The sequence below is a fragment of the Equus quagga genome, chromosome 6 (assembly GCF_021613505.1).
Source record: "Equus quagga isolate Etosha38 chromosome 6, UCLA_HA_Equagga_1.0, whole genome shotgun sequence".
In the NCBI taxonomy this organism is placed as follows: domain Eukaryota; kingdom Metazoa; phylum Chordata; class Mammalia; order Perissodactyla; family Equidae; genus Equus; species Equus quagga.
In genome coordinates, this window is record NC_060272.1 from 134333544 (window position 1) to 134357153 (window position 23610).

Sequence of the window (23610 nt, forward strand, 5' to 3'; positions counted from 1 at the left end):
GGGGACCTTAACATCCCACTTACATCAATGGATAGATCATCCACACAGAAAGTCAACAAGGAAAACAGTGGATTTAAACAAGAAACTAGACCAGATTAACTTTATATATGTATGTAGAACACTCCATCCAAACACAGCAAAATACACATTCTTCTCAAGTGCATATGGAATATTCTCAAGGATAGACCATATGCTGGGAAACAGGGCAAGCCTCAATTAATTTAAGAAGAGTGAAATCATATCAAGCATCTTTTCCAAAAACAATGCTATGAAACTAGAAATGAATTACAAGAAAAAAGCTGGGAAAGGGACAAAGATATGGAGACCAAACAACATGCTACTGAACAACCAATGGATCACTGAAGAAATTAAAGGAGAAACCAAAAAATCTGGAGACAAAGGAAAATGAAAACACACATACAAAGTCATATGGGATGCAGCAAAGTGGTCCTAAGAGGAAAATTCATAGCAATACAGACCCACCTTAACAAACAAACAAAATCTCAAATAAGCAATCTTAAACTACACCTAACAGAATGAGAAAAAGAACAAAGTCCAAAGTCAGCAGAAGGAGAGAAATAGTAACAATCAGAGTAGAAATAAATGAAATTGAAACAAAAAAGAGAGCAGAAAGGATCAATGAAACAAAGAGCTGGTTCTTTGAGAAGACAAAACTGACAAACTCTTAGCCAGACTCACAAAGAAAAAAAGAGAACACTCAAATAAATATAATTAGAAACGAAAGAGGAGAAATTACAACAGACACCACAGAAATACAAAGGATTCTAAGAAAATACTATGAAAAACTATATGATGGACAATCTAGAAGAAATGGATAGATTCTTAGACTCATACAACCTCCCAAAACTAAATCAAGAAGAAATAGAGAATCAGAATAGACCAATCACAAGTAAAGAGATTGAAACAGTAATTGAAAACTTTCCCAAAAATAAAAGTCCAGGACCAGATGGCTTCTCTGGAGAATTCTATCAAACATTCAAAGATTTAATACTTATCCTTCTCAAGCTATTCCAGAAAATTGAGGAAGACAGAACACTTCCCAGCACATTCTACAAGGCCAACATCATCCTGATCCCAAAGCCAGACAAGGACAACACAAAGAAGGAAAATTACAGGCCAATATTGCTGATGAACATAGATGCAAAAATCCTCAACAAGATATTGGCAACCCGAATACAGCAATACATCAAAAAGATCATACATCATGATCAAGTGGGATTTATACCAGGGACACAGGGATGGTTCAACATCCACAAATCAATCAATGTGATACACCACATTAACAAAAAGAGGAATAAAACCACATGATCATCTCAATAGATGCAGAGAAAGCATTTGACAAGATAACAGCACCCATTTAAGATAGAAACACTCAATAAAATGGGTATGTCATATACGGCCTTTATTATGTTGAGGCACTTTTCTTCTATACTCATTTTATTGAGAGTTTTTATCATAAATGGATGTTGGATCTTGTCAAATGCTTTCTCTGCATCTATTGAGATGACAAAATTGTCCCATTCGCAACAACATGGATGGACCTTGAGGGTATTAAGTGAAATAAGCCAGGCAGAAAAAGACAAACACCATATGATTTCACTCATATGTGGGAGATAAACAAGCACAGACAAAGAGAACAGTTTAACGGTTACCAGAGGGAAGGGGTTTGGGGGGTGGGCACAAGGGGTGAAGGGGCACGTTTATATGGTGACTGGAAATAATAATGTACAAATGAAATCTCACAATGTTGTAAACTACTATGACCTCAACAAAAAATTTAAAAAAAAAATAAAAATGAGCCACAGAGCTTAACAGACACTTCAAAGAGATGGTTAAAAAGCATATAAAAAGATGCTCCACATCTAACATCATCATAGAAATACAAACTCAAAACAGTGAGATACTACTACACACCTGTTAGAATAGTGACAATCCAAAATAGTGACAATACCAAATGTTGGAAAGCATGTGGAACAACAGGAACTCTCCTTCATTAATGGTGGGAATGCAAATTTGCCAGTTTCTTACAAAACTAACATACTCTCAACATATGGTCCACCAATTATGCTCTTTGGCATGTACCCAAAGGAGCTGAAAACATGTCCACACAAAAACCTGCATATAGGGGCCAGCTGGGTGGCGCAGCAGTTAAGTGCACACGTTCCACTTTGGTGGCCCAGCATTTGCCGTTTTAGATCCCGGGTGTGGACATGGCACCGCTCTGCAAGCCATGCTGTGGAAGAAGTCTCACACATAAAGTACAGGAAGATGGGCACGGATGTTAGCTCAGGGCCAGTCTTCCTCAACAAAAAGAGGAGGATTGGCAGCAGATGTTGGCTCAGGGTTAATCTTCCTCAAAAAAGAAAAAAACCTGCACATAGATGTTTATAGCAGCTTTATTCATAACTACCAAAACTTGGAAGTAACCAAGATGTCCTTCAGTGGGTGAAGGGATAAGTAAACTGTGCCTCATCCAGACAAGAGAATATTATTCGGCACTGAAAAGAAATGAACCGTCAAGCCGTGAAAAGACATGGAGGAACCCGGAATGCACATCACTGAGTGAAAGAAGCCAATCTGACAAGGCTGCACACTGCGAGATTCCAACTCTGTGACATCGTGGAAAAGGCAGAACTATGCGGACAGCACAAAGTTCAGGGCTGCCGTGGGCTGCAGCAGGGATGACTGGTGGAGCACAGAGGATTTCTGGGCAGTGAAACTACTCTTATGATACTGTACGGGAAGATCCGTGCCATTCTACCTTTGTCAAAACCCACAGAACGTACAACATCGAGTGAGCCCCTGGGTAAACTCTGGACTTCGGGTGATGACGTGTCAGTGTAGCTGACCGGCTATAACACGCATACAGTCTGGTGGGGGACACTGCCCGACAGGGAGACTGGGGAGAGGGCAGGGGCTCTGAGAATCACTGTACCCTCTTGTTGAATTTTGCTATGAAGTTAAAACTGTTCTAAAACAATGAAGTCTATTTTTAAAAACCCTTTTAAAAGAAATAAAGAGGTCCTAGACTTAGTCTTCCACCTTCAACACTGGGCTAGACAACAGGAGATAAATGATGCCTTCAAAGCTGAGGTAAAAGGATTTTGAACCCAGAACTCCAAAGCTAGCTAAATTACCAACTGACATTTACATTCATGTAGGGGTTCAAAACTTACATCTCACACAAATTTCTCCAAGTTGTTGGAGTATTCCCTTCAGGAAATGAGAGAAAAGCATCAAAAACACACATTATCAGAGAAAGTGCAGATAGCACCTCTGAGCGCAGAAGTCCAGCATGACTCGTGTAAAGCAGCTGAGACCCGTACAGACGGGAGCGAGAGGCCAGGGACTCAAGGAAGGCCATCCAAGAAGCCAACTGCATACAACAGCAAGTACAACGCAAATTTCTCACCCCACAGACACGGCTTACCAGCTCTAACACTGAGAGAGCTTCTGACAGCAGACACGAAAAATGGGTGAGATAAGAACAGAAAAAGGAAGGCCACAGAGGCCCTTACAAGTAAGACAAGATACCCAGCCTCACACATAAAACCACACTGGGACATCGTTTCTCACCCTTCGGCTGGACAAAAACCCACACGTGTGACAGCACACTCCAGTGGCACTTACATGTTGCTTGCTGGGAGGAATGCAAACGGGCACAGAGCCCATGGAGGGGGATCTGCGGACGTCTCACAGAACTACATCTGCACGTAAGACCTGACTCAGTTCCACTTCTAGAAATCCACCCCGTGACACAGTGGCAAGACAAGCGGACAAGCCGACTCACTGCAGCTATCATTTCCAACAGCAACAGAGAGGAAACAAGCCAAACGTACACTAACTGACCAGCGGACAAGCTAATGAGGAGCACTATTCCGCTGTAAGAGCCCTCAGCAAGATCCCTGCATCCTGCTAAGCAGGCACCAACACACACAGCACGTGAAAACCCACGTGCCACAGGAGTAGGGGTGTGTGTCCATCCGCAGGGCGCTGACGTCAGCTTGTCGTCACAAGGGGCTCATCCCACCCACCTGAGGATTATGGGCTCACCAGTGGAAAACGGAACAAGACTCTCCCAGGAAGCTACATCCACATCTATTTGTTGACGGAAGTAAGAAAAGAAATAAAGCAATAACTTATAAAATAAACTGTTCTGACTCGCAAAAGTTATTTAAACTGCACCAAACCACCATGGGCAAGAATAACTATATATACTCAGCCTGTTCTAACAGAACCTACACATTCCAAAACCACCAACTCTTAACTTTGTGTGCACTCAGGTGTTGCAAAGATAAAGAGCAAGCTCTGTTGCAGCAACCCACTTGGATTAGAAATCCTCACCACCCCCTCCACACTGCTCACTGCCTCCACCCTGCCAACTCGCTCACTTCTCCCCCGTGCGCACCCGCCCCCAGGAGGCTGTCGAAGTGACGCGCTCCTGCTGCTCAGCACACTGAGCAAGCCCAGTTTGATACAACCAGCAGTGGGCTCTGGGGGTGCCGCTTCAACAGACGCTGAAGGAGTGTGACGTCATAACTCTGGGGGAGGAATCAGAAAATCTGAGAAGTGACCAATATTTTCATCATTTAAGCAGGACATCTGAAAGTCCACGGGAAATGTGAAAACACCCACAAATACCAACACTTGGAAGCCCCAGTGTGAGTGAAGTTCACCAGGCAAACAGGCCCACTTTCACACACAGCCTCCAGTCAACGTTTTCGCGTCTTGCTAGAGGATCCATCTCAGATCGCAAGAGATTTAAGGAAACCTCCAGATGAAACACGGAGACTGAAAGCAAGGAGACACAAAGACATTCACAAGAGGCCAAGCAAATCCAAGAAAAGCTTTTCAAAAATGCATTCATAGCCTCAGAAGGATAAGCCACTTGCATCTATGAAGCAAACAAACGTGAGAACAAGTAAGAGCTCCTAGAAATTTAAAATGCTTACTAAAAAATTTTTTTAAAAGGTTAGAAAATAAAGTCAGTAAACTCTCTCAGAAACAATTAGAAGATGGAAATGAATAGAGAAGGTTTAAAAAAAAAAAAAAAGAAAGGATCAACCTAAGAGGCATAACCTCCAAGAGATTCCAGAGAGAAGAGAAGCAATGGAGAGCGGCCAAGACAACAGAGGACAGCCAAGGCGATGGAGGACGGTCAAGGCAATAGTGTATGGTCAGGCAATCAATGACAGCCATGGCAATGGAGGACAGTCAAGGCAATGGAGGACAGTCAAGGCAATCGATGATGGCCACGGCAATGGAGGACAGTCAAGGGAATGGAGGGAGGTCAGGGCAACAGAGGATGACCAAGGCAACGGAGAATGGTCAAGACAACGGAGGACGGTCAAGGCAATGGAGGATGGCCAAGGCAATGGAGGATGGCCAAGGCAATGGAGGATGGCCAAGGCAACGGAGGACAGTCAAGGCAACGGAGGATGGTCACAGGAGAAGCAAAGTCCACATAGTTAAAGGATGAATCCAAGGACTAAAAAGCCTGAAACAGTAAGTAAAAAAGGCCCACACCAACATACATTGTCATAAAGTCTCAGAACACATAAAAAAACAATTCTAAAAGTTTCTAAAGAAGAGGGAAAAACCAATGGACATGTACAAAGTTTCAAAAATGAAAATGGCATCCAACTTCCCCAAACAGCAACACTGGGATCTCAAAGACAATCAATGGAGCAGTGCCTGGAAAATTCTGCATGAAAGTCATATCCCACCCAGAATTTTGTTTTTCCTGAGGAAGATTCGCCCTAAGATAACATCTGCTGCCAATCTTTCTCCTTTTGTATGTGAGCCACCCACCACAGCATGGCCAGTGACAGATAAGCGGTGTAGGTCTGCACCCAGGAACCAAACCTAGGCCGCCAAAGAGGAGCACACTGAAATTAACCACTAGGCCACTGGGGCTGGCCCATTCCCAGAATCTCTGACCCCACCAAGGACTGAGCATGAGAGTAGAATAAAAGCAATGTCAACGCAAGGTCTCAAAAAACTTCATCATCTACGCGTATTTTTGAAAAACTGTTGTTAGTCTGGGACAATTACAAACAAGCACGAAAGTAAAGAATAGTAATGAATCACCACACATTCCACTTGTAGCCACTAATTCAGTGCCTATTCTTGAAGCTTCCTGAAGATGCACAAGGGCCCCCTCAGCCAGCACACACTCAGAAAAAGGGAGGTGTCGCATCCAGGAAACAAGGAACAGCCAACATCCCAGAGAAGAAAAGGAGTCCCAAGGACAACAACATTGCAACAGGTCAAGAGAGCAATCAACACAGACCAGAGAAAGCCAGAAGGGGCTGGAAAAAGTCTCTAAGGAAAACACGAACAGAGGATTATCCATCACATCTGACATGGAAAGAACTACACTGAGAGGAGTTTTATAAGGCTGTCAGGGCCAGCCCCAGTGGCCCAGTGGTTAAGTTCAGTGCACGCCACTTTGGCAGCCTGGGTTCAGTTTGCAGGTGTGGACCTACACCACTCATCTGTCAGTGGCCATGTTGCAGCAGTGGCTCAGATACAAAACAAAAAAGGAAGACTGGCAGCAGATATTAGCTCAGGGCAAATCTTCCTCAGCAAAAAAAGAAAGAGGCTTCAAGGTGCAAAGAAATTTAAGCAAATAGAAAAAGAAAAAAAGAAATCACTACACTCCAGGAAAAACAAAACATTGTACAAAAAAAAGTAATTACACTGCATTACTTTGGCTCAAAAGTAATTTTTATTAGGAGGCTGAAGGAAGAGGACAATGTTATGTGAAAAAAAACCAAAATCCTCAACCAATGTCAATATATAATATCTAAAAGTCAGAGCAAGAGAAATTTGTACACTCATCATTTACAAATTTTAAGGTAAAAATCAGAAAGAATGGAGTGCCTACTTTTTGTTATTAAGTCTTTGGCACTACTTGACATTTTCAATTACGAATTTTTAATAATTTGATAAAAATAAAATCAAGGTTTCTTGGGCTGGCCCTGTGGCCGAGTGGTTAAATTCGCGCGCTCCGAGGCAGGCGGCCCAGTGTTTCGTTGGTTCGAATCCTGGGCGTGGACATGGCACTGCTCATCAAGCCACACTGAGGCAGCGTCCCATATACCACAACTGGAAGGACCCACAACGAAGAATATACAACTATGTACTGGGGGGCTTTGGGAAGAAAAAGGAAAAAAATAAAAAAACCTTTAAAAATAAATAAATAAATAAATAAAACCAAGCTTTCTTAAATATTTGATATAAACATAGCAAAAAGAGTTGTTAAATCTGAGTGTTAGGTACATGAATATCTATTACCATTCCCTGTACCTATTAGAATGATTAAAGTATGTCATAATAAAAGCAGAAAAACTGCAACCTTTATTAAACTAGTAAAAATAGAGGCTAACTCTAGGGAAAAAATTTATGAAAAAAGTTATACCATGTAATAAGACTTGCTGCCCAATGTCATTAGGTATATATAAACTACTACTTTAGCAACCAATTAAATTCCAACAATTATATAGATACACCTAAGTTATTTTTAAAATAGAAACCCCTAATATGTTGAACTAGATATACAGAGAATGTAAAAATGAAATTCTGAAATTTTTACTGATCACTCAGTGAAAAGCACTGGGATTGCCTATCCAATCTATTTACCACTGTGGTGATTTTAGAACATGGCCACAAATTCCTTGCACTGCTCCCATCGAGCAAAGCATAGGCTCCCTCCTTGAGCCTGGGCAGACCTCTGTGACTGCCTTCATGCACAGAAGGCAGCAGAAGGGAACCTGTAGGATTTCCGAGGCTCCTGCAGAAGAGACCATGCAGCTGGGCATGCGTCTCTTGGGATACCTGCTCTGGAGCCCTCATAAGAAGCCCAGGTGTCCGACAGCCCACAGACGAAGACAGGTGCCCTAGGAGCCAGACCTGCCGAAGCCCCCACCATTCACCTTTGAGATGGCAGCAGCCCAAGTGCACAGCGGAGCCGCCATACTGACTCTGGAATGCCTACCTGGGCTTCTTGCTGCATGAGGAAAAGAAACCCCCTTTTGGGGTGAATTTTCTTTATTTGTAAATGGGCACATTACAGTTACTGGTACAGGGATTTAAAAGCAACAGAGCCTTTGTCTATGTTAACAGCAAGAATGATTAAGACGATTTTACAAATACAAAATTTTACAAATACAAATACAAATCCAATACTTAAATGGATCAGCAACCTTTCTAAATTAGAGTATATTACACAACAGTGAAAAACAATAAATGACCCATGGGCTCATACGGTAAACTACCTAACAACGGGCCACCCAGAATTTACAGAATACCCACTCTATCTCTACCCTATGCCACATGCTCTATGAAATATCGAAGAATAAGAAAATATAAGCTCAAAGTATTGGCTAGGATTAACAATCTCTCCTCTAAAAACAGTAACATCTCTTGGTTTAGCTCCTTCAGTTACTTACACCAGACTATACATCACTTGAATCAGCCTGATCACCTCCTAACAACCAGGTGACTTTAAAATCAATGAAGAAAACAGGAGTGCTGAATTTGGAATGGTGTGTACAAAAACTTTAGAAAATAAATTACTATTTCAAATGACAGAAACGTGGGAGGTTCACTGACCAACAAAACCTGACAGCAATTTTTGCAACTAATGAGATGAAATAAAAAATCCTTTATTGTAAACAGTATGATCAACAACATTAATGCTTTCTGTACAGCAGCTATAACGTGCCAAGGACCTGGCTAGGCACCTGACACACGCAAGCATTTATTCTTCATTCTTCATGATGACTCCCCACAGGGACAAACTGTGACAGTCCCACTGTTTATACGAGAAAACCAAGGCTCAAGGACAAACAAAACACACCAGCATTTAAACAGCTCATCAGAGAGCAGGACAGAGCTGAGGAGCGCTGGCATGTGAATGATAAACTCACAGATGACGCACACTTCAGTCTGCCATCACTATTGCAAGTCAATCTTATTGACAAATATTGAACAACTAAATTAATATTATCTTTATAAAAGAAATTAAAATCAAAAAGAGAGAAGGGGTACTTAATAATCATAACCCCTGTGGCTCTTCTACAAAGGAATTCCAAATACTGTAAGAAACAGTTCTAAATCACACAGCAACTACTTCTGTAAGATTCATAATTGGGGCCGGCCCAGTGGCACAGCAGTTAAGTGCACACGTTCTGCTTCTCGGCGGCCGGGGGTTTGCCGGTTTGGATCCTGGGTGTGGACATGGCACCATTTGGCAAGCCATGCTATGGCAGGCGTCCCACATATAAAGTAGAGGAAGATGGGCATGGATGTGAGCTCAGGGCCAGGCTTCATCAGCAAAAAAGAGGAGGACTGGCAGTAGCTGGCTCAAGGCTAATCTTCCTCAAAAAAAATAATTTTGCTAGCATAATTCTCAGAATCATTTATCAAAGAACCTGAAAATGTTATGACAGACTTTTTTCAATGTTCAAATGTACTTCTGGAATGGAGAAGAACATAAGTCCTAAAGAAAATATCACTTACCTATTTATAGTGTAGCCTAGATTTCCTTTGTTTGGGGCTAGGTAAAAATCATGCAAAATCTAAACTTCTATTCTAGTTCTAAAGGAGGCCCCCTTATCCATGGTTTCACGTTCCACAGTTTCAGTTACCCACAGTCAATAGCAGTCCAAAAATATTAAATGGAAAATTCCAGAAATAAACAGTTCATAAGTTTTAAACTGCACACTGTTGTGAATAGTGTCATGAAATCTCAGGCCATCCCATTCCGTCCCGCCCAGGAGGTGACTCATCCCTTTGCCCGGAGGATCCACGCCACCCGAGTTAGACACTTAGTAGCCATCCAGGTTGTAAGATCAACTGTCAAGGTATCGCAGCGCTTGTGATCAAGTCAATCTTATTTTACTTACTAATGGCCCAAAGCATAAGAGCAGTGATGCTAGCAATTCCGATATGCCCGTAAAGTGCTTCCTTTAGTGAAAGTGTGGACTTAATAAAAAAGGAGAAAGAACAGTATGCTGAAGTTGCCGAGATCTACAGTAAGAATGAATCTTCTATCTGTGAAACCATGAAGAAGGAAAAAGAAATCTGTGCTAGTTTTGCTGTCTCACCTCAAATACGTACATAAAAAGAAACACAGTACACACAGGGTTTAGTACTATCTGTGGTTTCAGGCATCCACGAGGGTCATGGAACGCATACCCCGCAGATAAGGGAAGACACAGTATTAGCTGTGTACCACAAAAACGACAATTAATTTCTATTAAATATTCATTTCACTTCCATACATTTCATTCCAGTAAAGTTCTTTCAAATAAACATTCAAAAAACTCCCGAGTTTATCTTTCTGCTTTAAAATTGCTATAAATATCCTAAACCTCACTAAATCTAATACTCATCTAATCGCCTCACTTTCACTTATTCTTTCAAAAAGAAATGAAAAGTCCTTTATTTACTATAATCCTACTAAATAGATATTGACAATTCACTTGCTAAATTTGTTGGACATCTACAACTTGCTAGAAGGTGAGACCACAGGAAAAAAATTACTATGATCCCTGCCTTTTAGAAACTAAACCTGTTTATTGACATGTATACGTGTATGAAATACTGGAATCACAAAGCTTGAAGGATAGCAAACCACTAGGAATCACGATGGGAAAGCACTCCAACTGGACGACCATTTCACGTTCACCGGACTGAAGGACGTGCAGAAGTGCACTGCCTACCTGCATCAGCTCTGGACCGCTGGCCAGGTGTCTTCCCGAATGGGGTCTTCATTCATCTGCATTTAAGTGAGCAGCAGAGCTGCTTGACTAGGGTGAAAATTCAATATGCTCCACTTTGAAAACTTTTCACAGAATTTCAATGTTCTTGTTAATCCATCATCCAAGTGCCTCTTTTACAAGTTCAGCAAAAATATATGAAATCATAAGCACTCTGTAAAATAGTGAAATAACAATTCATTACTAGAGCATCACAAGAGCAAAATTCTGCAACCCATCAAACACGATATACAATTTTAAACATAACACCAGCTAAAATGCACTTCACCCAGAAGCAACTAACTTCATTTCCTTGGCCCTGGGTGCCTAGGACAGCAGAGAGGAGCAGGGAGAAAAGGAGGTGCCAAAGAGCCTTCCACAAGGAAAAGCACAGGCCTCAGAGGTCACCCGGAACAATCCAGGGTCCGGCTTCCCCTGCTGTAGCCCAACCCATTTTGCTGCCAGGAAAGATTTAGACTGACACGGCCATCTCTGTGATGCCACACAAAGGCGCAGCTCAAGGGGGCAGGCAGGCGGGCGATGGGGGCGAGTCCGGGGGGTTGGGGGGCAGGGTGGAACAAGAGCTGGAGGGGAGGCAGCACACCGCTGGGTGGAACGTCAGTGAGCCGGCGGCCTTGGGCAAGAGAAGAGATTATAACCACCAAGGCAATGCAGCTCCCTTTCTGCTCTCAAGCTTCCAGAACCCAGAGGAAAAGATCCCGTAACTCTGGAGGAGCCTCAAAGAAACTTCCACACTCATTCAAAAGTTAAGTCATCATATGGAAGCAGTTTATCATTTAAACCAAATTTGGTTCCAGTTCACAGTCCACACAGTAAACATACATGGAGACATTCTGATACAACATGAAAATGTCTACTGCAAATCTGCCTGCAGTGCCTGACCACACTGGGTTCTCACGCACTAGTCTTCATGTCTGCGCCTGACGGCCACGTGTTCACAGGTTTAAGAACTGAAGGAAATGCTGACTTAATTCTCTAGAGACTGAAATTTAACAAAATCAATTACACTTCTTTACCTTTTATTTACATTTATTTTCTATTTAATTGCTATTACTAATAGTTAAAATAATTTAAAAGCCTAATTAATGAGACGAATTGGTTTGGTACAAATTCTTAACTGTATAAAACTTTTAGGGGCCGGCCCCATGGCTGAGCGGTTAAGTTCGCGCGCTCCACCGTGGCAGCCCAGGGTTTCGCCGGTTTGGATCCTGGGCGCGGACATGGCACCGCTCATCAAGCCATGCTGAGGCAGAGTCCCACATGCCACAACCAAAAGGACTCACAAGTAGACCACACAACTATGTACTGGGGGGCCTTGGGGAGAAGAAGGAAAAAAAATAAAATAAAATCTTTAAAAAAAAAAAACTTTTACCATTCAAGGAAGACCGATTTTAAAATGCATGGCTTTTGTAATGAATCATTCAGTGATTACTGCTGAGAGCCAAGTGTTTGGAGCGGGCAGGAGGGAGAGACGGTGCAGACAGCAGGGGAAACAGCCGGCACCTGTAGCGGCTTCAACAAGCAACAACGAGAGGAGCCCAGGAAGGAGCGGCGCCTCTTCCGGGGACGCACTTCCCAAGAGCTGCACAGCCTGCCGCCCAGCCTAGGCCGTCGTGACAAATGGTGGTCACCACCGCTCCCTAAGAGACCACCCAAGAGTCGTGCAAGCCTCTTCCAGCACCAGAATCTCAGCTTCCCTCATTCACCTCTTCCACACTATCTGTCCGACCCGACCGCTCCGCTCCCTCTGGAGCAAGTGTGTCTCCAGTCCCTCTGCCCAGCAGCTCTCTCCACAGCGGCTGTCTGTACTCCCCAGAGTCTACACCTACACATCGCCCGTACCCAACACGCAGCATGGGGACGTGCCACAGCACTAGTGCTAAGAGCCGCTCCTCTTCCTTGCAGGCATCCACCTGTCAACCCTCCAGTTGCGCACACTTCTGAAGACTTTGGTAGCTAGTTTACTTGCTTTCTATCACTGTTCTCATCACATTCCTGGCAACATACGATTCCATCAACAACCTGCCCCTCGGTTCTCCGACATGCTCATCTCAAACTCCCCACCCCACTCCAACCACCTATCTCCACGGCCACGACTTGGTCTGTTCATCACCAAGGACTGCAATTCCTCTGGATTCTGATTCGACACCTCAAACTCAAAACCACCTCTGATGCTTCCACTTTCCTTACACCAACAATTCCTGGATGCAGTCACTGCCTCCACCCACGGCTTGACCCTTTCTCACTGTACCGCTGTCTTCCTCAGGGCCTAACTGCCCTCCTGACTCTGCTCAGATTCCAGAGGCTCAGCCACTAGAGTGACTTCCTTGGTTTCCCCCATTTCTCTCCCTTCTTTTCCTGTCACTTTTATGGCAAAACTGTAACCCACTCCCTGCCTATTGTGCCCACAACTTCAGCCGTTAAGCATGGGTGAAAAACTTTGAACTGAGCACTCCTGTCTCAAGTGGGCACTCAACAATATGACCCCACCCTCAGCAGGTAAGCGTGCTCTCTGCTAGGAAAAGAGAACTACTCATCTTCCCACCGCCAAGGTCACCAACTGACCAGTGCCTCTGCTCCTGTAACAGCAGCTAAATTGTGCTTAAGCTCAACCCTTTCACTTATGTTATCACTCCCATCTGTCTTCAGTATTAATTAACCCATTACCACTAGAATATTCCTATTGGCATACAAGAAATGATGAAGTATTTCTCAATTTTAAAAACATCCCATGACTCCACTCCATTTCTCTGCTCCTCTTTTCAAAGCTACTTCAAAGATTGAAAAATATTTTAATCTGCACAAATATCAATGTATCCTAACTTTATAAATTAAATTGGTTCTCTAACATGAAAAATTTACCTTACTAATATTCTACAGGAGTGTGTACCCTTCTCCCTAGCTGACTTAAGCTTATCTTGGAAATATTTCCTATTGCTCACCACTTCATTAAAATTTTCAGATTGAACTTGTTATACTTTATAAAAGCATAAGAGGGGCCAGCCTGGTGGCACAGTGGTTAAGTACGCATGTTCCACTTCGGCGGCCTGGGGCCTGCCGGTTCAGACCCCAGGTGTGGACGTATGCACCACTTGTCAAGCCATGCTGTGGTAGGCATCCCACATATCAAGTATAGGAAGATGGCACAGATGTTAGCTCAGGGCCAGTCTTCCTCAGCAAAAAGTGGAGGATTGGCAGCAGATGTTAGCTCAGGGCTAATCTTCCTCAAAAGAATAAATAAAAAAGCATAAGACACGAGTTGAAGGAAGAGGTGCAGCAGGGAAGGATGCAAGGAACTTCTAGAATAATGTAAGAACAAAAAATGTCAAATGAAAGTCGTTCCCCATTTCTGAGTTGTAATTAATATTCCAATTGCCTAATTTTATGACAGCTCCTGTAAGACCAGAAAAATGTAGAGACTAAACAAAAGGAAAACACTGAAGAGAGAGAACTAATGGAACCCTGGCTTTGTTCTGATTCAACAGTTGCCATATAATATGCTTTGAAAACTCCAGTGAAGTAAAGCTTTCCTTAAACAAATCTCCCCGTCTTCTGACTGGAGTTTAAAAAAAAAAATACCAGGCTGGCCCAGTGACGTAGTGGTTCAATTCAGCGTGTTCCACTTGAGTGGCTCAGTTTGTGGGTTTGGTTCCTGGGCGCAGACCTCCGCCACTCTCAGCCATGCCATGATGGTGACACACATATAAAGTGGAGGAAGACTGGCACAGTTGTTAGCTCAGGGCTAATCTTCCTCAAGCATAAAAAGAGGAAGATTGGCAGCAAATGTTAGCTCAGGGATAACTGTCGTCAGCAAAAAAAAAAAAAAAAAATCTTTACCTTAAGTTATTCTACTAGGCGGTTAATTTAGCAAATAAACTAAAGGAAAAACAATTTTAAAAACTTTAAACGCTGACATAATAAAATCTCATTATTTCTAGAATAGCAGGAGTTTCAAAAGTTTTTCTCAAGTATTACAGAAAATGTTGTCAAACAGAGCTTAATTTCAAGGCCATAAAAAAGACAATCCTGTATTCAGAGACCCACTGGATGCTGAGCCCACTGGGCGACAGGTTGCTGGAGAACAGTCCTGTGTGGCACCAAAGGACCGCCCCACCATGCCTGCTGATTGCGTGCTGCTCTAACAGGGGGATGGAACAGTCCAGCACCAGCACAGGGAGCCAAGCCCACTTCACAGGCTTCCTGAGGTGACGTGGCGAAAGGCCACCACACCACTCATAAAGCATTCTTGTCAAAGATGCTTTGCCTCAATCCACTCAAGCCCTAGACCTAACTTTCAGCTTACAGGTGATAGAGGAGCAAGCGAGAAGTTTCTACAGGACAAGCGGGCCGTACTCTTCAAAAAGTCAACGTCATAAAAAAGAAAAAAGGCTGACACACTGCTCTAGATGAAAAGAAGCTAAAGGGAGACGAGGACTAAACACAGTGAGGCAGCCCTGAGTGGACAGCTGAGGGAAAAGCTGCAGAAGACATTTAAGACAAGGGTGGAAAGTTAAATAGGGACTAAGTCATAGACAAGATTATGGAGTTGTCATTAACCTGTAAAAGCACAATGATGACACTGAAGTTATGCGCGAGAATATACTCATTCTTAAGAAATGCACGCTGAAATTTCCAGTTATAGATTCATAAGGTCGCAAGTGAACTTGAAGTAGTTCAGGCAAAGAAAACAACAAACACAAAGAACAGAGTGAAATGGCAAAATATTAACTTTTGACCCTAGGTGAAGGGCATACTAACTTTTATTTCAATTTGAAATTTTTCATAATAAAAAGTTGGGGAAAAAAGATCCTGGATTTTCCTTTGCTAAGTCCATCTTTATTAAATATAGCTAACTATGCAGACTTGTGCAATTTTACTAAAATCTTTAAAAAGCGTCAGGAATTTGGCTCTGAAATTCCAAATTCTCCTTCTCTAATGATCTCAAAGATCACAAGATTTTCACCAACTATTTCACAGAAAAGCAAGTGTCCCAAGCACGTGCTGGGTGTCACAGCCTACCGTACACGCATCAACTTGGCCCCTCCCAGCCACCAGGAGGCGCACTCTACACCTGTTCCACTCTGGACACAGGTCGAAGGGGCTCCCACGCGGCCACGCACTGCACACAGGGGCGCTGAGAGAGATCTCCTCTCTGAGAAATGCGCACACAGATGGCTCCACAAAGCACGAGGCACCGCACCGTCAGAGACTGCACGCTGCCTCCAGAGAGGTAAGGAAAGGGGCAGTTCAACGTTCCAGACATCAAACAGTAACACGAAGCAGAAGCTACACATCAAAATATTTGCTGCCAGTTGCTATCACCAAACAGTGCTATTTATAAAAACAAAACAAATTTCTAAAACTGCTTAAGCAAAAATGCTAAGTCCCAAAGAAGTGTCAACACGTGGATCACTAATGGAAAAGCACACAGGAGCGCTAATGGCCAAACGCATACTCCATGCTGAAGTCTGGGCTGCCACCGACCCATCTTGGGCTGTTGTTACAGAGGCTTCAACATGTGGGAGGAATGCACGTTATACCCACATGAAGGACAGACTGCTAAAATCTGAATAGGCCCTACATATCAGATAAGAAATCATTTTCTTAATTATGACATCATAGTTACAAAGAAAAACATCCCCACTTTACGAAGTGTCAAGATGTCTGCAATTTATCGCAACTTTCAAATAGCCCAACAACAAAAAATGGCAGTACAGCAAAACGTGAGCAAGTGTATCTCAACAGAGGGCAGAGCAGGTATAACTTGGCCACGGCTCCAGCTCTTCTTTGTCTACAAAACTTCACTTGAAAAGTCTGGGGAAGAAACAACGGAGGGAGGAGACCAGGCAAGTTTGGAACTGGTGGCCAACAACACAGGTTTACTGTAGATGCTCAAAAGTCTCTGACTTATTTTCTAACATATGATTTGTAAAAATTGATTAATAAAAGACGGCAAAATATTTGCAGTTCCTGAATCTGGGCGATGAGCATACAGACTTTCACTGCCCACAGCAGTTTCCCTGATCCGCAGTTTCACCTTCCACGGCTTCAGTTACCTGGCGTCAAGCGCAGTCTGAAAGTGACGCTCCGTCACAACGCCTGCCTCATGCAGCTCACTTCGTCTTCTCGAATACGCACTGTATCACACCACCTCGTCACAAGAAGAGGTGGCACCCTAAGACATTTTGACAGAGACAGACCACACTCACAAATCTTTTATTACAGTACATTGCTAGAACTGTTCTATTTTATTATCACTTACTGCCGTTCATCTCTGATTGTGCCTAATTTACTAGTCAAACTTTATCTTAGGTATGTATGCACAGGAAAAACACAGAGGGCTCGGCACCACGTGTGGTGTCAGGCACCCACTGGAGGTCTTGGAATGCATCCCCTTGGGGAAGGAGGACTACTGTATTTCAACTTTTTTATATGCTTGAACATTTTCACAATCCAAAGTTTAAAAAAGAGAAAAAGGGTAAACGGTTTTAGATGTTGTAAATCTGGAAAGAAAAAGCACCGGAATACGACTTAAAACCTTCCTAGACACCTAAAAGAATTTCCTAGAAAGTCCAATCACAAATCTTTCAACAGATGGCACCTAAAGACAACATTCTAGAGGCCTCCAGGGTAAGCTGTCCCTTTGGCTGAAATCTCAAGATGAAAAGGAAGGGCTCAGTCTGAATAAAGCATTCTTAATTACTGAGCATTTGGCTATAATACATTCTAAGTGGATATGTGAAGGCCTTCAGAGCCCCAATCTCTATCAATATTAATATAATCACTAAACAGACTAAATCACTAAACATCTAAACACCAAGTTCTAATACAGGAGCTCTTAAGCATGAACAAAATTCACAAGTATCATGACTTTGGATGGGGGAAAAATTTTATCTTCATTTTCCTAAACTTCATCTGAAATACAGCACTTCCTTCCATCATAACTGGATGGAACACACCACAGTATTACTAGTACCTCTGACTTTCTCAACAATAGAAATCACACATCTTTCCATCCCACTGCATTTGCTGCAGATCTCAAAACAGCTTTTAAACTCAGAAACTACTTCTAAATTAAGTTACTAAGCCTGCCACAGAACAGACATGACCAGAGTGGATCAGCTATCAGGTCATTAGTCACCAAACTGTGAAAACAGAATGGGTGACTGTGGTCAAACAAAGAGTTTAGCTGGCCCTTGTCCCAGTTCCTGGGAATTACCCTCTAAATCCATGGAATTTCCTGAGTGACAGGAGTCGGTGATTCATGGTGGATTTCTAGGTAGTTCATGCTAAGAAGATGACTCAAGATAGGGGCTAGCCATATCAGAAAGACCAACTATGGGATCAGAGGACTGGGAGTCTGAGCCCCATGCTAGCAGCTCAACTTCCAGGGATGGAAGCTAGAGATGGAGCTCAACCTCATGGCCAATAGTTCCATCAATCATGCTTCCATAATGAAACCCCAATAAAAACTCTGGACAAGAAAGCTGAAGTAAACTTCCCTGCTCAGTAATACTCAGATTCCATGCAGTTACACGTCCATGGGCAGGAGGGTGATGCTCCTGACTCCACAGAAGAGGACCACAAGCTTCCCACTTAGAGTCCTCCCAGACCCTGCCCTGTGCATTTTTTCTACTATAATGAAACGATAATCAAAAGCACAGCACTTCCTTGAGTTCTGCCAGCTGTTACAGTAAATTATGGAACCTGAGAGGGTCGTGGAAACCCCCGAATTTACAGCCATCTGGTCAGAACTGTGGGGGGCTGGGGGCCCCCGAGCCTAGGGATGGTGTCCACTACAGTTGAGGGCAGCTGTGTGGAGGACTGTGCCTCAGCCCATGAAGGCTGACCTCGCCAGGCAGCCAGTGTCAGGAAGGCGCTGCAGTGACACAAAGATCTACAGTGGTCTCTAGGATTCTCTATCATCAGTTATTTGCTAATCAGTATGTGAAAGGAGGCAAGTGAAAGACCATTTCATTTTTTGATAAGCATCAAAAACCATCATTTTAGTATCTTAAAATACAAAATTTTAATTACCTGTTTGTTAACAATATTGTCTTGTCACTTAACATATTAATAAAGAAACCAGGGCCAACCCCATACCATGGTGGTTAAGTTCACGTACTCCACTTCAGCGGCCCAGGGTTCAAGGGTTCAGATCCTGGGCGTGGACCTACACACCACTCATCAGGCCATGGTGTGGCAGCATCCCACACAGAGGAACCAGAACGACCTACAACTAGGATATATATACAACTGTGCACTGGGGCTTTGGGGAGGCCAAAAAAAAAAAGGGGGAAGACTGGCAACAGATTGTTAGCTCACGGCCAATCTTCTCACAAAAAAAAAAGAAAGAAAGAAACCACATTACTACATTAAAATTGTCTTCATATTTTTCTATTTAAATATAACTGATTTCTGTTGTGATCCCTTGTATTTTACTTACTGTATTCAGAAACATTCTGAGAAAGTATCTGTAGGTTTCACCAGACTGCCATAGGTCCATGGCACAACACCCCTGCCTAGACCACTGGCAAGAAGTAACCCTGAACCCTTGCTGGGTCTTTAAAGGCCAGCCGCAGGCATCAATGTAAAAAGAAATGGACAAGTCCTGGTAGTGAGAGAAGGCTAATTTAGACCACGCTCCTGAAAGCTAGAAAACCAAAGTAAAACCTACAAGAACACCGCTAACAAAAACTATCAGGAAGCAGGGTTTCTTACAGGAATGGTTAATTCCAGGTCAGGGCCAGGAAATGTGTGAGGAGCCCGGAACATCGTGTCATACCAGAAGCCAGGAAGACATCAAAGCCAGGAAGACATCATTGAGTGGTGTCAAAGAGACAAAGGGCTCTTCTGCACTATCTTCTTAACTTTTGTAGGACTGAAAACTTCCATGACAAGAACCTGAACACACACACTGACACACACACTCAGCGTGCTTCAACACCTCACAGGACTTGAAGATGGCAAGGCTCACAGAGGCAGGATCCAGGGAGGGCTGCTCCAGACTTGGAACCACTCACACCCCTGAGAGTAACTGCCAAGTGATAAGGGGCAGCTGAAAGGCTGACAGCTCTGCAAAGCAAGGAGCCACAGACCAGGAAGCAGAGACCATGGAAGGGAGGAGGGAGCTGGCGAACCCATGCTGCTGTGAGCGGAATCCGGAGCGGCTCTCCAGAGCTGGGGGAGTGAAAGCAGCCAGGCTGAGAACTGCAGCGTGGTCTCCAGCTCATCTGCACCCTAAAAACGGAGCTGAGGCCACCCCAGACGGCCCACTCCCTCAGATAGCTGGCAGAAGCAAGCGTGAACCCTCTCTAGAAATATCACTCTAGGCCTCAAATTACTTCAAACAATTTTTAAAATGTAATCTGCATGATGTCACATGAACTGGAAGAATAAACACAGTTAAAATGTCCATACTCCCCAAAGCAATCTACAGACTCAATGCAATCCCAATCAGAATCCCAATGACCTTCACAGAAATAGAAGAAAGAACCCTAAAATTCATAAGGGGCAACCAAAGACGCTGAATTGCTAAAGCAATACTGAGAAAAACGAACAAAGCTGGAGGCATCACAATCCGTGACTTCAAAATGTACTACAAAGCCATCATAATCAAAACAGCATGGTACTGGTACAAAAACACACACACAGATCAACAGAACAGAACTGAAAGCCCAGAAATACAACCGCACATCTATGGACAGCTAATCTTTGACAAAGGTGCCAAAAACATAAAATGGAGAAAAGACAGGCTCTTGAATAAACAGGTGTTGGGAAAACTGGACAGCCACATGCAAAAGAATGAAAATAGACCATTATCTCACACCATACACAAAAATAAACTCCAAATGGATCAAAGACTTGAAGACAAGTCCTAAAACCATAAAACTCCTGGAAGATACTATAGGGAGTACACTCTTGGCATCGAACTTAAAAGGATCTTTTTGAACAGCATGTCTTCTCAGACAAGGGAAACAAAAGAAAAAATACACAAGTGGGACTTCATCAGACTAAAGAGTTTGTGCAAGGCAAAAGAAACTAGATCAAAACAAACAGACAACCTATCAACTGGGAGAAAATATTTGCAAATCATATATCTGACAAGGGGTTAATCTCCATAATATGTAAGGAACTCACACAACTGAACAATAAAAAAGCAAACAGCCCGATCAAAAAATGGGCAGAGGAGATGAACAGACATTTTTCCAAAGAGGATATAGATGGCCAATAAACACATGAAAAGATGTTCCACATCACTAATCAGCAGGGAAATGCAAATCAAAACTACACTAAGATACCACCTCACGCTGTTAAAATAGCTATATTCACTAAGACTAAAAATAACAAATCTTGGGGGCCAGCCACATGGCTGAGTGGTTAAGTTCTCTCGCCCTGCTTCAGGAGCCGAGGGTTTCTCTGGTTCGAATCCTGGGCGTGGACATGGCACCGCTCATCAGGCCCCGCTGAGGTGGCGTCCCACATGCCACAACTAGAAGGACCCACAACTAAAAATACACAACTATGTATGCTCAGGGCTAACCTTCCTCAAAAAAAAAAACTGATCATATGCTGGGCCATAAAGCAAGCTTCAAAAATTATCATAAGCTTTTAATTATATAGTGTTCTCACCACAATAAAAACAGAAATCAGTAAAAAACAAAAAGGCAGAGCACAGAGTATTCTTACAGCAGTGAAATTATTCTGTATGGTACCATAATGGTGGATACCTGTTATATATTTGTAAAACCCCATAGAATATACAACCCCAAGAACGAACATGATGGAGACACCACCTGCCTGTTAGTCATTTAGTAGCAACCTGGGTTATCAAATCAACTGTCGTGGTGTTCATGGAGTGGTGTTCATGGAGCTCGTGTTCACCGAACCCTTATTCTCCTTAATAACGGCCCCAAAGCACAAGAGTAGTGATGCTAGCAATTCGTATACGCCAAAGAGAAGCTGTAAAGTGCTTCCTTTAAGTGACAAGATGGAAGTTCTCACCTCAATAAAGAAAGAAAAGATATTGTATGCTGAGAGTGCTAAAATCTGCTCTTTTATTACCGTATGTTGTTGTGATTGTTTTATTTTATTACTACTATTGTTAATTTCTTACTGTGCCTAATTTATAAATTAAATGTTACCACAGGTATGCACGTACAGGAAAAAAGCATAGTATATATATAGGGTTTGGTACTGTGCTTGGTTTCAGGCATTCACTGGTCCTCTTGGAACGTGTCCCCTGTGGATAAGGGGGACACTACTGTATTTATTTTAGGTGAACTTTACTTTATGGGCTAATATTTAAAAAAGTGTGGTAATGAGTAATTATGAACGTAAAGTACACAAGATTGCTTTTACCTTTTACTGACTCAATTTAAAGGAAAAACTTCATAGGATTAAATGATAATACCAGAGTAAACCAAAAAATGACCAGTAGTTGTAATCCAGAGATTAATTCTGAACAAAAAGACCCTTCAACAGACCTGCCACCCCAGGATCCATCTCGCCCAGTGAGTCAGTGCCTTCCCCACCGCAGCCCCCACTGGGACTGACCTAGAGAGGAGCGAGCAGAGCTCCCAAGATACCGGGCTCCCTCGCTACTGTCTTCCGGCTGTGGGATGGGCAGAGCTTGGAATCATCCTGGGCCGGCAAGCAGGCCCTTCGTGACAAATCCCCTCCAACACTCCCACCTCCCTCAGCTTCAGGATCCTGTCCTCTGTGGGACACCAAGGCAGTTCAGGCATCTCAGCTCCACTCAGCACAGGCCAGCTCTTGGGTTGGTTCAGGCAATCAACCAGCGCCCTTTCTGACCCCTCAAGCTGCAACACTGAACTCAGAATCTCTGCTTACGGGCCCACATCGATAAATTCGGTCTAACCAACTTCAGGTTCCTTCCACCATTATCCCACACCCTTCAGATCCCTTCTCACAGACATTCCCCAGGCTGCTATCTATACAGTGGCAAACCAGACAATCTTTTGGAGGGAGGCACATCTCCTCAAGGGTCACACTTCACACCTCGCCCTCTGGGGTCTGATGGGACTACCCTAGGGAAGGCCAATTACAGGTTTCTCAGGCAAAGGGAGATTAAGTTCCTCAGGCAGGGGATGGAAAGGCTGCTTCTACTGGCAAAGATAGCCCAACAGAATCTAGGGGTTCAAGGTCACCCGCTTAATCAGAACCTGACATATGCCCCAACCCAATTTTCAGGATCCCATTCCTTACCAATCGATGCTCTCGCTTACACTGGGAATCCACTTTGCACTTGAGAGCAATCATAGAAACTTTCAGGTCCTTTATATGGAACCCGAGCTGGGAGTTCAAAAACTCCAAGCTCATCATTTGGCTCTGTAATGTTTTAACTTGGCTAGGCTGAACCACACTCTCCAGAATTTCCGTTCCCGTTTGTTTCTGGTTTGGGCGGGCCACCAAAGAGATTCCTGGGCAGCAGGCGGGAGGTGCAACTGAAGGGGTGCACCTGAAGGGGCACACCTGGGGGCACCTCTGTGGCCTGCCCCCGCTGGCCTTGCGTTCACCTCGCTGACGGATGCAAGGCCGTCATGGGTGGCCTGCAGCGGCTGCCACTCCTCCACCTTCCCCAGGCTCCCCGAGTTCTCTGCCCCCTGGGCCCAGTGTGTGTGGTCAGCTCCACGACAAGGGTCCAGCTCCTGCAGGACGCCTATACAGCCAAGGTCAGAGAAGCAGACCTGAAATGGCTTTCAACCCGTCTGGCTGTGGCTCCCAGCTTGCTCATGTTCTTCCCCACTGTAATCCATCCTCCTTTCCCAAATGTCCACCC

At 43.6% G+C, this 23610-nt stretch overlaps 1 protein-coding gene across 2 annotated transcripts in view; it reads right to left on the reverse strand.

Moving 5' to 3' along the window:
* The window catches only part of LOC124240903 (spindlin-1), a 71402-nt gene that overhangs the window by 41838 nt on the left and 5954 nt on the right, over nt 1-23610 (reverse strand). For both annotated transcript variants that reach the window (XM_046664144.1, XM_046664143.1), the window contains exon 2: nt 10752-10962. In XM_046664144.1, the coding sequence (XP_046520100.1) occupies nt 10752-10803 (52 nt within the window). In that variant the 5' untranslated portion in view covers nt 10804-10962. The remainder of the gene's footprint in view (nt 1-10751; nt 10963-23610) is intronic.